General features: G+C 37.5%; 1 protein-coding gene across 2 annotated transcripts in view; it reads left to right on the top strand.

The window, feature by feature from the left end:
* LOC150106701 (uncharacterized) overlaps nt 1-14,665 on the top strand; it is a 568,467-nt gene that overhangs the window by 523,159 nt on the left and 30,643 nt on the right. The window contains exons 17-18 of one of the 2 annotated variants that reach the window (XM_090393289.1): nt 11,496-11,586; nt 12,758-12,816. In XM_090393289.1, the coding sequence (XP_090249415.1) occupies nt 11,496-11,586; nt 12,758-12,790 (124 nt within the window). In that variant the 3' untranslated portion in view covers nt 12,791-12,816. Of the gene's footprint in view, nt 1-11,495; nt 11,587-12,757; nt 12,817-14,665 lie in introns of those variants that run through there. The other variant, XM_090393288.1, reaches the window with a different exon arrangement.

Genomic DNA, 14,665 nt, shown 5'->3' with positions numbered 1-14,665 from the left:
CAATGCACCAATCTAATATCCAACCCCATCTGCTCTAGTTTGACTGTCAACCTATCATGAGGTACTCTATCAAAAGCCTTTGTGAAATCCAAGTATATTACTGTGTGTCCTTTTCCTCTGTCCAAGGAAGCAGTCACTTTATTGTAATAAGTAAGTAGATTACTAAAATTCAACCCAACTCTGGATCCTAGTTCTCACAAGCTTCTCCAACAACTTAACCACAACACCTGACACAGAGATAGGCCTATAGTTTGATGCTTGAGTTTGATCACCTCCTTTATGAAGTGGCACAATCTTGCCCTCCTTCTACTCCTTAGGAACTTGACGAGTGCAAGACTCATATTAAAAAAAAAATATGTCAAGGCAGGTGTCAACTCCCTGGCACATTCTTTCAGAATATGTGGTGATATATTATCAAGTCCCACAGCCTTATCTAGTTTACTCAACTCCCCATACACCTCTTGCTCACCTACAGTCAGTCTCTCTTCCCCATCATCAACTGCCCTCAATCCCTCCATGAAGTCACATTCACAAGATTGAAAGATCTTTATGAACTGTTCATTAAGTATCTCGACCACACATTCTGCATCAGCTGTGTTTTTACCATTTTCTCCAATCAATGTCATCATTCCATAATTATTCTTTCTACATATCGAAAGAATTCCTTTGGATTTTTTTGGTTTCATTAGCCAACTGCTGTTCATACCTCTCTTTAGCTACCCTCACCAACCAAGAATTCCTTTGGATTTTTTTGGTTTCATTAGCCAACTGCTGTTCATACCTCTCTTTAGCTACCCTCACCAACCAAGTCACCCTCCTTGCTCGTCTTTGTAGACCTCATGGAATTGGTTATTTCCACTTCTCTTATGCTGCCTCCACAATGCCCATTTTCTCTTTATTGCATGCTTAATCTCTTTATTCATCCATCTCACACCCACCTTATTTAACCTTCTCACCCTTGGAATTCATTTAGACATTGCTTCTACTAGATAGTTCTTGAATATTCCCCAAGCTGCATCAATCAATTTTTTCCAGCTATCTCCTCATTCCATGATACACCTGCAATCTGTCTCATGAGCTCCTCATAATCACCAGCCTTGTAGTTCCATATATACTCTTGTCTCACAGAGGTCCTCACACTGCTGGCAACCACCCAAGTAATCACTTCATGGTCACTCTCACTAACTGGAGGATGATTTGATACCTCATTTATAATTACATCCTCTGATGAGATGAATCAAATTCAAGACCACTCAATCCTCGTGTGCCCTCTGTTACATACTGTCTGAGGTAATTGTCCCTCAAAAACTCAAGAAATTCATTTTCTTTACTTCCAGTTGCTATCTCATCATTCCTGTCTATATTGCCATAATTAAAATCACCCATAATGATCACCCTTTTCTTATTTACTTGGCTAATTTGATTGTACATTTCATTATCACCGCCATCCCCATTACCTGGTCTATAACAACATCCCACCAAGTATTTGATTCCATTCATCTCTATCTCACACCATACTGCCTCAAAATCACTGACCCTATTTCCTTCTTGCATCTCTACCTTGTATGGACATAACTCTTTCTCTATTATCAATAGCACTCTCCCTCCCTTTTTACCCCTTCTGCCCTCACGAAACACATCATACCCTTCCATCTCTATTCCTGTCAGGATGTCATCCTCTTCCAACCATGTCTCACTTATTCTGACAATTTTTGGGTGAACAGACGCAACTGGTGCAACCATTTCATCTGCCTTGTTTCTTATATTTCTAGCATTTGTATACAAGCACAACAGCTCATTTCTGGATCTACAGCTAGTTCCACTGATACCACTCACTCGATGTGATCTCTCCATGCTCAACTGGGGCCATTTCCCTTTCTGCTTCTTCATTTTAAAACCCTTTTCAATTCCAACTGTTTCCTCTTGATCCCTGGTCATCCCATTCCTTTCCTGCCTAAACATGCTCACCTCCTCTTGGAGCATCCACCTTTCTCATGCTGTGTATCCCTGTCCACCTTGAGCCTCCCCGTTTCCCTGCTCCTCTTGCACACGCATTCTCTCATTTTCTATACTCATACCACTCACTTCCCCCATTCATAACCACCTCTTCAATCTCTCCTTTCTTACTGTCCCGGACTTCTACATCACTTCCCACTCGATCTGATTCATTCTCTCTGTTCACTTCTCTACCTTCCACCGGCAGTCTCTCCAAGCGACTCACACCATAACCACTCAAATGCAGTCCATCACTCCCATACAGCTCACTTCGTCCCTCAAACTCATGCCACACATTAACAAACTGTACTGCCGTCTCCTCACACATTTCAGCCAGCATATCATTCATAATCCTTGCTCTCCGCCTCATTTCACGACAGTCATACCTAGGCAACACGCTAACTCCCCTTCCTGTCACACTATTCTCTTTTATCCTTCTAAGCAGCCTCCTGATATCCATTCTGATACACTCTTTGTCCTCTCTCAAATCATTCGTACCTATTAATACTTAACTCTTTTGTTTGCTCCTGCCTCATATCCAATGCCTCAATCACTCTACTCATTTTAGCACCTGGAAAACATACCTTGTGCATTTTATCCTCCAGCACACCTTAAATAATGGAGTCGCCATACAACGCCACTCGCTCATCTTTCGTTAACTCTTTCATGCCATCATTATTTATTTTAATAGTTTTTACCCGAATTTTCTTAATTTCATTCCACATCCATTTCATTTGTTGCCTCATCCAATCCATTTCAACTTCCGAATCTCGCGACACATTCTCTCTATCATTCAATCTTTCTAACTCTCGACCCCCCCCCCTTCTCACTTTCACTCTCATTCATCCTTCTTTGTTTCCGTACTTTCGGTCCAACATGCGTCCAACTTTCGCTATCATTCTTCCCATTTTCACACTCATTCATCTTTCTTTGTTTCTGTACTTTCAGTCCAACATGCATCGAACTTTCGCTATCATCCATTCTTTCGATTTCTGCATCATGCTATTTCTAGTTTCATTCGTTCTCTCAATTTCATTTCCTTCTGCCACTCTCACCTCACTTTCGTCCCTTTTAACATCCGTTATGGTTTTCAAATTGCTCTTTTTCTTTTTTACTGATTTTTTAACATTTTTTCACCTCTCTTTCAAACGTGCACTCATTTTCCCCATGACAATTTCGCTACTAACACTTCTTGTCATCAATTTCATATTTGCATTCATCAATTCCTCGTTCAGGTCACACTTCGCACACACCCTCCTTCCATCCTCACCATTTAAATCATTTATGTAATCGAAAGAATACATATAACAGACCTCACACTTAACGAAACAACTGAAATCTAAATTAAAGTCATGGAATGATAATGCCGGCGCCATTTTTTGCAGGTTACTAAGTCTAATAATAACGATTTCGTAATTAATTTTTGGCAAAAAAAATCCCCCACACTAATAAAACCAGTAGCGCACAAGGTTTACTGCCTCTCTTACTCAAACAATTACGCATATATATTTAATTATTCCTAGAAAACTTATCCCAATCAAGAGCTCTTCTTATACATGTTACTGCGCTTGACTCACGAGTGCCCTCTTATATCACCTCTCCTTCTATCTACCAAACTCTGCAGTCCACATTTCCTCAGCCTATCTCCATAACTAAGATTGTACAATCCTTATAACTATCTTTGTTATCTGCCTCTGCAACCTTTCCACAGTTAATTTATCCCCTTTAAATCTTGGGGACCAAATTTAAGAACGATAGCCCAAGTGGTCTGATCAGGGCTTTATACAATGAAATGGCAACTCTTTTATCTCTGCAGGTCAGTATCCTTCTCAGTATTGCAGCAATCCTCTGGGTTACCTTCACCACTTTTGCAATATGTTCCCTGAGGTTTCTATCAATCATCAACCTCAGATCCGTTGCCTCCCCTACTTTCTCCAGTACAGTTCCTCCAAGAGAGTATGCGGCCTCCCATCAGTATATCCCAAACTTCAAGACTTTACATTTTGCTGCATTAAACTGACACCCCCACAAGTTGCCCAAGTCCTGAAGATACTTGAGGTACAAACTTTGTTTGCTTACACTTGGATAAAGGATTAAACTAAATATATATTTTATAATGATACCCCCATTCATTTGTCCATCTGTCCAGTTTATTCAAATCCTCCTGAAGGGCTACCACATCTACACTATTACTAAAACCCTAATTAGTAATTACTAATAGTCACTCTCCTGACCTGAGTCTTATATTCTTCATGCATCTGCTCTCCATTCCTATCCACTCCATTCCATAACCTATTTTTTGCCTGCAGTTCTTGTTTGATATTGTTTGTCATCCACTTTACACCAAATTCTGTTCTTGTCTTCATTCGTGGAATACAGCTTACTATTGCTGCTAACAAATATTCCTTCACAATTTCCCAAGCACTTATGATATCTTGGCCTTCCAATTCTGTCCTCCATGGAACTGACCCTAGTTGATACCTAAGACTATTATAATCGCCTGCCTTATAATTCCACATACGTTCTCTTTTCTTTGATACACCTGCATGTCTATTCATCTTCCAAGTCAAAACCACATGGTCACTCTCTCTCCAACTGGTGGTAGAGATGTCATCTCAGTTATTATCAACTCTTCTGATGCTAGGACCAAATCCAAATCCAAAACTCTTGAATCTCGTGTTCCTTCTATTACATGTTGCCTAAGACATTTGTCCCTCAAGAATTCTAGAAATTCCATTCCCTTATTGCTACATGCGTCTTCCTCTTCCTCTTCCCAATTTATACTGCTGTAGTTAAAATCTCCCATAACAATCATTCTTCTTGCAAAGCTCAACTACCTAAACATCTCCTGCTCCTCACCCGTTATGCTCTGAGAGAACATAACTCATCAATTATCATAAGCAGTACTGCACCACCACGTTTTCCCTTCCTTCCCTGTCGAAAAATGCTGTTCTCTGCTACTTCTATTCCTGTTAGTGTAGCATCTTCTGTCAATCATGTCTCAAAGATCCCAATAATCTTTGGATAGGCTGATGCTATCACTGCCACCAATTCACCTCCTTTATTCCCAATACTTCTGGCATTAGTATTAAAGAATAAAAATGTCACTGTTTCTATACCTATCATTATCCCCCCCTCTCTTCCTCCAGACTCCACTGGATTTAGCATTTCCCAATGTATTCCCCCTTCTCCCAAGCACCTGTTCCAAAAGAGGCCACCCCTGCTACTATTCACCCCGATAATTCTATTTTCCTGCATTGACACACTGACTCATTCAGAGAACAGCATTCTCTCCAAATGCCTACTTCCTCATTCAAATACAAACTATCTCTCGTTACAGTTCCTTTCTGTCCTCAAATGCCCTCCAAGCATCCATGTATTCCAAGCCCTCTCTTTTGACACATTCTGGCTCTCATACTATTCATTACTAATGATCTTCTCCTCACCTCTGCATTATCATACCTGGGCAAACACACACACACACACACACACACACACACACACACACACACACACACACACACACACTATCTTCCCTCTCTGACTCTTCTTCCATAAAACCTCAAGTATGAACCTCAGATCTCTTGCTACCCAATTCACACTGCCTCTGAAGTTATTCAAGGTGGATGAGATGATTTTGATGGTTGGCACGAATAATTTCAGAGGCAGTGTGAATTGGGTAGCAAGAGATCTGCTACCCTCCAGGCAAACACTCCTTGGGCATTCTATCTTGCACACCGTGGATCATCAAGTACATCACACCTCTTACCACTCTGTTTCTTCTTTACTCACCTGCAGCCTGCACGCTCTCTCTCTTCACACTTTCTTTCTTTGTTTCCCTACTTAGCCTGTTGTCCTGGCATTTCTCCATCTCTGGTTTCAGCACTCCCTCACATTTTCCTCATTTTCTCTCTTCTATTGTTTCTATTCTCTCCTCTTCTATCATTCCCATAACTCTCTCTCTCTCTCTCTCTCACACTCCTAATCTGATTCACTTTGTATGCATCGTTTTCAGTCACATAATCTCTTCTTTCATGCTTCTCAACTCATTCCCGAGAGACATTCCTCCTCCTCTTTTAGCACATCTATCCCTCTCTGCAAGCTACCCACTCTTGCTCATCATTCATCCTCCCAACTAAGACCATCTTTGAAAATTTCACAATGATTTAAACTTACCACACTCCTCACTTTTGTTTTTTTTCATTTACATTTTGCTCATTATCATCACCCTCTATCACGCTACTTGTTTCTCTGGGTCAGTATGCAATGCTGCCGAAGTCTGTTATACTAATCTCCAACTCACAAAGTTCTTCCCATTTCCTACATTTTCTGCATATATGCACTCTCCGATCTCTCACTTGCCACATATCCAACTTCTGGGATGCCATAAGCACTGCATACCACAAAATCCTCTAGTATACTATGCAAAATGTATTCCTTAAATTTGAATTTGAATAATAGAAACAGTAAAGCACATGCATTACATTAGAATCTGTATGTATACACACACAGTCAAGTATTCATTGGTTAAAAACTGTTGGGCTGAAAGAAAAAAAAATTATAATTTGAGAATGAACTGAGAATACAAATTTATTTAATATATATATATATATATATATATAAAATAAAATGTACACACACACAGTCATGTTCGTTGGTTTAAAACTGTTGGACTGAAAATAAAATTAAACTTAGATAATTTGAGTTTTAAAAAAAATTGAGAATACCATTTCATTTAATACTGTTTCAGGAGTGGAAAATTGTCATCCTTAACTGTAATAAATAAATTTATATTCTCAATTTTTTTTTTAATTCAAATGATCTAATTTCTAATTTTATTTTTCAGCTCATAGTTTTTAACTAATTAATATGTGACTGCATATATTGAGGGATTCCAATGTAATGCATATGCTCTACTGTTTCTTTTATTCAAATTCCTTATTGCTGTTGTTCTCTACTCAGCTTATCATAATCATATGCCTTGTAGGTCCATATGTACTCCTTCTTAAAGCTCTCACGTGATTATTATTATTATTGCCTCCTCCATGGAGTCGGCAGACTCATCATGGGAGGTTCATTCAACTGAATGAACTCGCCAACTTAAATGTCTCTATCATATCACCTCTTTTCCTCCTATCCACCAAACTCTGCAATCCACATTTCTTCAACTTCTCTCATAACAAGCATTCCAAAGACCTGCTATTGTCTTAGTCACTTGACTCTGGACCCTTTCCAATGTTTCCACATCACACTGAAAACCAGGTGACCAAATTGGAGCACAATAGTCCGAGTGTGGTCTGACCAGTGCTTTATACAGTGGCACAATCACTTCTTTATCCCTACATATTAGAGTACTTCTTATCATAGCAGCACTGCAATTTGCAGTCTTTGCAACAACACTTGCAATATGTCCTCTAAACTTCAGTCTACTGTCAATATAGTACACAGCTTTATATTTCTGCACTTGAAAGTCTATTCAAATCTTCTTGAAGGGAATTAACACCAGCAATGTTACTTATAATTCTCTCCAACTTTGCCATCAGCAAACAACTGAAGAATTCCTACTTGGTCCACATGATATATCATTTACAAACAAGTTAAACTGCAGGGACCCAAGAACAGTATCCTGGGGCATGCCACTGGTTACCCTCCTTTTTTGAGACACATGATCATGAATCACATCTTTATGAATTTTTACCTCCCCAGTCTAATCTGCATAATCACCCTCACCAGTTATAGGCATTTCAAAGCATTTGTATAGATTCTCAAAAACTATTGCTAGATCTGGCATTCTTGCACCACCTAGAGTCCATTCCACATGCAGCTTCAGGCAGTTATCTCTCACTAACTCTAAATTCTCTTTCTCTTGCATACTTCCTCCTCCATCTAGTCTATATTCCCATTGTTAAAATCACCTATAATGCTGAGTATCTATATCCACAAAGTTTATCTGTTTGTGCAGTTTAGTCCTCTTCAGATGACCCAGTTCTGTTGCAGCCCCTATGTATTTTGTCATGTTAACCTCTATCTCTCTCTCACACACACACACACATACCAAGCAGCTTCAAACCCATTGCTTATTATTACTCTTCTCTCACCATCTGAGATTTCTACAATATTTGAATTTCTACACTGCTTGGATTTAATTCATCTGAATTCATTAACAATACTGTCCTATCTTTTCTATGCTGTCTATCCTCCCTGAATACTCTACACCAATCACATTTAATTCCTCTAATGATTTTTCTTGTCATCCAGATTTCACTAATGCCAATCACTTTTGTTTCCTTTACACTTATCAATGTAAACTTATCGTCATTATTCTTGATGCGTCGAGCATTAGTAAATATGCATGATCCACCAGGCTGATAGGTATTCAAGCACAGCTTTAACCTGACCAGTTCAAATAGGCAGAAAGTTGATTCCTCAACTTTTTCTTCTTTTTTTTCCACCACTAATCCTTCAATTCTTGGGAGTGATTCCTATCATTCTTATTCTCTCTCTCTCTCTCACACACACACAAATTTGTCATTAAGTCACAATTTAGATTACTTAACTTAATATGCATATTCAGTTTCTCCTGACTATTTATATTGATTCTTACACTAAACAGTGATCTGTCTATGTGCCTAACTCCTAATCCATGTAATTGCAGTCATCCTGCAAATACAAATACTTTCAATTATCAGAATCATTCTGAACATCAATACACAACATTTGTCTTGACCCGTCTGTGCATTGAATCACACCTTACCATCTCAGCTTACTTCTGTCATACCTCAACAGCAAACTCACATTCTTGATTCGTTTTGTTCCTTTTCATCTGATTTGCTTTCATATCTTCCCTCATACCATACTTATCCTCTCCTTACCACTCATTCATTCCAACCATTTCTTCCACTTGATCTACCTGCTCATTTTGCTTATAGCCTTGGTGACATAGTGAAATCTTTGCATCTGGAAAACATCCTTTCATTGTTTATTCTTCTCTTACACTTCTAATCATGGAATTCCCACATCCTTATTTGCTTATTTATGCATCTTTGCACCTATTTCTGCTTCCTTCCCCCCCCCCCCCTGCTACTTATCAAGTGTTTTTTAGTCTCTTCAATTCCTGTTCAGTTGTGAAGTACTTATCACAGCCTCAAAATTTCTACTATTGTGATGAACTCAGTACTTTTTTTTTTTTGCCTTTATTATTTGTTTACCTGCATTCTCGCATTTGCTCATTCTTCTCTCAGATTGCCATCACCACCACAAAGCATGTTTTCCAGACTAAAACTCTAGGCCTGAACATCAGTCAAGACTATGTTAATTTTTTAAGAATAATATTATAATATTAAACTCAGTTTTCTTCTTTTGTTTATTATGGATTTTTTCTCCTCCATTAAGAAGCAGGCTATGACTAGTGAACAGAATTACCACAATTAATTGGTTTCTTTGTTATATATTTGTGTTTTTGTATATACCATATATATACAAAATAAAAAATACTCTTGAACACAAAGTCATCTTCTAGCTGAACCAGGGGCACGCCGACCATATGTGCAATGTGTGTGATGCACACATAGGCGCCAGGATAGTAAAGGCACCAAAGAGGAGGAAATACTTAAAAAAAAAAAACGTTTTTTTAAAGTGATTTTTTTTTTATTGGAGGAGGGGGGGGATAAGGGCGCTAACTTAAGTTTTGCACACAGGCACCGGACACTACTGGCATGCTACTGGGTATAGGGGCGCCAACTAAAGTTTTGCACACAGGTGCTGGACACTACTGGCGTGCCCCTGAGCTGAACCACTGAGTATAATAATTTATTTTTAATTATGTTAATAAATTTTTACTCTCTCTAATTTATTCTATAAATAAATGAAGGGGAACAGCCATGGCTGTCCCCCTCTATTTATTTATAGAATTTTCCTTGCCAAACAAAAGAATCAGAGTTCATGGTAAATTTAAACAGGGGTGAAATATGAGGTCCAACACAAAAAAAAAAAAAGAAAAAATAAGGAGACTAACCCTATAGTTGGGAATGGAGAGTGGGAGGAGAAAGACAAAAAGATGGTTATAGAGCATGTTCTAACCTGTCACTTTGAGACAAGGCTTAACTCCATCGCTGTACTCAGTATGAGTGGGTGCATGTTCAAATATAGATGTTTTCTTACCCTCAGTTGGAAAATGTTGGAGTGCAGGAGTGAACAGCAAGTTAACATCAAGTTTCTTGTGAAACTGAAGAAATTTGTGAGAGAAACTTTTCAATTATTGACTGAGGCTTACGGTGAAGAGTGCATATCTCGTGCATGCATTTTTGAATGGCACAAACGATTTTTGGAAGGCAGAGAAAGCGTGAAAGATGATTGCCCATGCCACCCACGCACAGCAGTTACCGATGACAACATTAAAAAAAGTGCGAGATGTGATTCGAAAAGACAGAAGGTTGGATGTTTCAGCTGTAGCTGAGAAAGTTCATTTAGACAGGGAAAATGTTCGACGCATTTTAATGGAAGAATTGAACATGAAAAAAGTTTGTGCAAAAATGGTTCCAAAAATGTTGTCAGATGAACAAAAAGAATGTCACAAGGAACTGTGTTTGGTCCTTTTGCAATGCATTAAGGATGAACCAGATTTGTTGAATCCATTAATTACTTATGATGAAACTTGGATATTTACATATGAAACCAAGCGACAATCAATGCAGTGGAAGTCAGCAACATCTCCAAGACCAAAAAAAAAGCATGCATGAGTTGTTCGAAGTTCAAAACCATGTTGATTGTTTTCTTTGATATCCAGGGGTGTCGTAATGGCAGAGTGGGTTCCCAGCAGCCAGACAGTAAATCAGCAGTATTACCTTGAAGGCTTGATGAAATTGCACAAATGCGTGAGAAGGAAACGACCAGAATTGTGGAGAAATGGTTGGATTTTGCACCAAGACAATGCACCAGCCCATAATGCTTTGTCTGTGAAGCAGTTTTTAGCTAATCACAACATCACTCTGCTTGAGCACCCACACTATTCACCAGACCTGGCTTCCTGTGACTTCTACTTCTTCCCAAAGATCAAGTTGGTGCTCAAAGGAATCCATTTTTTTGTCGATAGAACATGTGAAAGCAAAAACCACAGAGATCTTCAACAGCCTTTCAGAAAATGATCTGCAGAATTGCTTTGAACGTTGGCAGCATTGTATGCAGCTGTGTGTCAACTCAGAAGGGAACCATTTTGAAGGAGATCTTAGTTGATTTTCTCAGTTTGTTAAATAAATAGAGATACAGGCATAGTCTCATTTTTTTTTCTGTGTCAGACCTCGCATTAAGAGGAAATTCAGTTTGGATGAGGTCTAAAGTGTCTTTAAGTGGAATATTGGTGAGCAAGGAGAAGACATGAAAATTGACTATCATGTCAGCATGTTGGAGTGCTAGGTTTTCTGTTATAATTATAGTTACTTTATGTTACAGATAATTATTCAGTTCATAAATTGATTGTGATCAGGAATAAATTCTTCATTTAGATACGAATTGCCAGGAATACGAGCATTAAACTTTGTAATGAATGAAGCACTAGGAGGTGGTGGTGTTGCATCTCTGAGAAGTGATCCTCAGGTATGTAAAATATAATAGACTTCACATGTACATATACACTGTACTATCTGTTGAGGATAACTATATTTTTCCCTTTAAGTATTAATGTTTTAGAGGAAGATAATTCACATAGTTCATACACACAGCAAACACAGATAAATACACACAATTCAAATACACAAGCATATTATAAACAATATAAAATCTTTTTATTTGTAACTATGACAATGTTTAAAAATATTTTTAACAAATGGCATTAATAAATGGCTTACTGTATAACACAAATTAATAATTTAAAAAAAAAAAAAAAAAAAGGAGTGAATCTGTTGCATTATTACATGCCAGGGCCGCATTTACCATAAGGCATATTAGGTGCAAGCTGGGGCCTCACTCACTTTATGGGGCCACATTTTAAAACCTCACATTTGAATAAACATTTAAAAATTCGCAAAAAAAAATTCTTCTATGTTGTCAGTAAAATGAAAGAACATAAAGTTGTCTTGTTTCGTTGCACTGATTTAAAGAATAAAAGACAGCAAATCTACTATTACTAAATAGATTCATTGCAAAGGCTGTCTCTATTCATTTCAGGTTGATTATTTTCGCACATGTGAAATTCGTTTTTATTTTGGGAAAGACACAATAAATAAATTGTGCAGCAAAAAAGGGTCAAATATCATAGGGCAGTAAAGGAAATTCCAAGTAACACAGTACACGTAAAGACAAGTGACACAAAGGTCCGTCCATCACAGTTAATCCCTTAAGGGTTCTAAAATCCATTCAGGGATTAGCGGCAGAGGGAGGTAATTGCATGATTAACAGTAGAATGCTGGTGAAGTTTTGATCCATGAAATATGCTGGGTGGTCTGGCTATGTCATCCATCTCAGCCGGTAGGGAGGTAGGTTAAGTGTCGTTTGTACGCATGCATAACAATTGATAGCTTAGTTACTGTTATTTGGGTAGTATTTGTAAAGCAGTATAAAGTGTATATACCTAATCATATGGTTAAAGTAGTTGTCGCAGTGTAAAATATTCTTATTTTACTGTTATTCGTTTATTTTAACAAAACCAAGATGCTACTGTTTTTATTTTTGTATTTTTTATTTTTTTTTTGCTTTTAATGTAATCATTTATTTTATTTATTTATGTGTTTATTTCGGATTTAATAAATATTTATTTCGTTTTTGATAGTATAATACACATTATGATGCCAAGAAAGTTTGAATCCAGAGCTAGTAAAATAAAATGACTCAGAGAAAAGAAAAAACAGCTAAATAAATAGTCAAAAGGGGACAATTTTGTCTTTCTTACGTTCTTCTGAATATGAAGGAAGTGAAGAATTTCATAGAACTGAAGTTATACCTCAAACTTCTCGGAATGAAAGTGAAACATTGGTATCAGTATCAGGAGAAGATGAAAGTGAAATGAAGAACATCAAAATAATGTGGAAAACATAGAAGGGGAGAAAGAAGTAAATGAAACAAATCAAGAGGGTTTTGAAGAAAATTTGAAATCGGAGTCTGTACTTATCATCAAGCAAGCTATCTCTTATCCTACTGATATAGCAGTGTGGTCAATTAGTATTAATGAACATATTTTTTCGAGCATATTTTAATAATTATGCCTCAGAATGTTGGAAAATTTAAAATAAAAAAAAAATACACAGAATGCAATAGAATATATGTCAGAAATGTAAATGAATCACATTTTTACTGTAAAAAGGGGAATAGAACAAAGGAGAAATGAGAGTGGTAATTTTTTCAGAAACCAGCAAAGCAATTTACTGCTTTGTTTGTAAATTGTTTTCTAAGTCAGATAATAGTTTAATGACTGGGAAAATATAACACAAACCTAATGTCTCATGAGCATTCTAGTGAGCATATAAGAGCGATGTGCACATATCGCAAAATAAAATCAAGTACTGTAAATCATCGAATTGATGAAACAAATACAGTCTGAAGAAAATTATTGGAGAGAGAGGTTTTAAAAAGAATAATAGTCACCATTAAGTTACTGAATAAACTATGGCTAGCATTTAGAGGAAATACAAATGATATTTTTTCTGACTCTTGTGGAAATTATTTATCGTGTTTACATTATTCAAGTGAATTTGATGATTTTTTAAAACATCAGATGAAAATGTAAGCCAACTGTGGTTATGGCAGATCAAATTATCTTTCTTACCATGCTTGTGATTTCATAGCGTTAATAGCTAATAAAACGAGAAATATTAATATCAGAAATTAAGGAATCTGCTTATTTTGCAATAATACTCGATTCAACGTCAGACGTTGCCCATAATGACTAATATTATTATTATTATACGGGTACCCATGGAGTCCAAAGACTCATTGAGGAAGACCCAATCTATCCACACAATTTATCATACCTCTCCTTTAACCCATTAACAGGAAAAGCACTCACAACTGACTCTGGCAACCCATTCCACTCATTCACCACTCTCCAAGCAAAAAATCTGGGCCTCGCATCCATACTTACCATGCCTTTATTCAACTTCCAGGGATGACCCCTTGTTCTGGTCCTTCTAGCCAAATGCTAAAACATTTTCTCTGCATGAATCCTATAAAATCCTTTAAGCAACTTAAATGTTACTATCATATCCCCTCTTTTTCTCCTATCAACCAACTTCTGCAATCCACACACCTTCAATCTGTCCTCATGGGAACATTCCACAGGCCAATCACCATCTTGGTTACTAGCCAATGAATCCTCTTCACTGCTTCCACATCCTCAAGAAACCCAGGGGACCAGACTTGAGCACAGTGATCCAGATGCGGGCGTATCAAGGCCTTATAAAGAGGAATTACAACTTCCCTATCTCTACTAGTTAATATGTTCTTCACTAGCCAAGTAATCTTATGTGGTACCTTAGCAATATGTCCTCTAAACTTTCACTCTTTGTCCACTACCACCCCTAAATCTGTAGTTTCATCTATTTCCCTGGAGTACAGTGCCGTCAATGTGATAAACAGCTTGTAATCTATTTATCCCAAAGTGCATAACTTTACTTTTCTTGACATTAAACTGACACCCATTAACTTTTACCCATATCCACAACCTATTTAAATCCTCCTGCAA

This window comes from Typopeltis vanoorti, chromosome 5 (genome assembly GCF_054136105.1).
Source record: "Typopeltis vanoorti isolate ZY-2024b chromosome 5, IOZ_Tvanoo_1.0, whole genome shotgun sequence".
In the NCBI taxonomy this organism is placed as follows: Eukaryota; Metazoa; Arthropoda; class Arachnida; order Uropygi; family Thelyphonidae; genus Typopeltis; species Typopeltis vanoorti.
The sequence above is the reverse complement of the archived record's forward strand: the minus strand, read 5'-3'. Positions and strand labels throughout refer to the sequence as shown.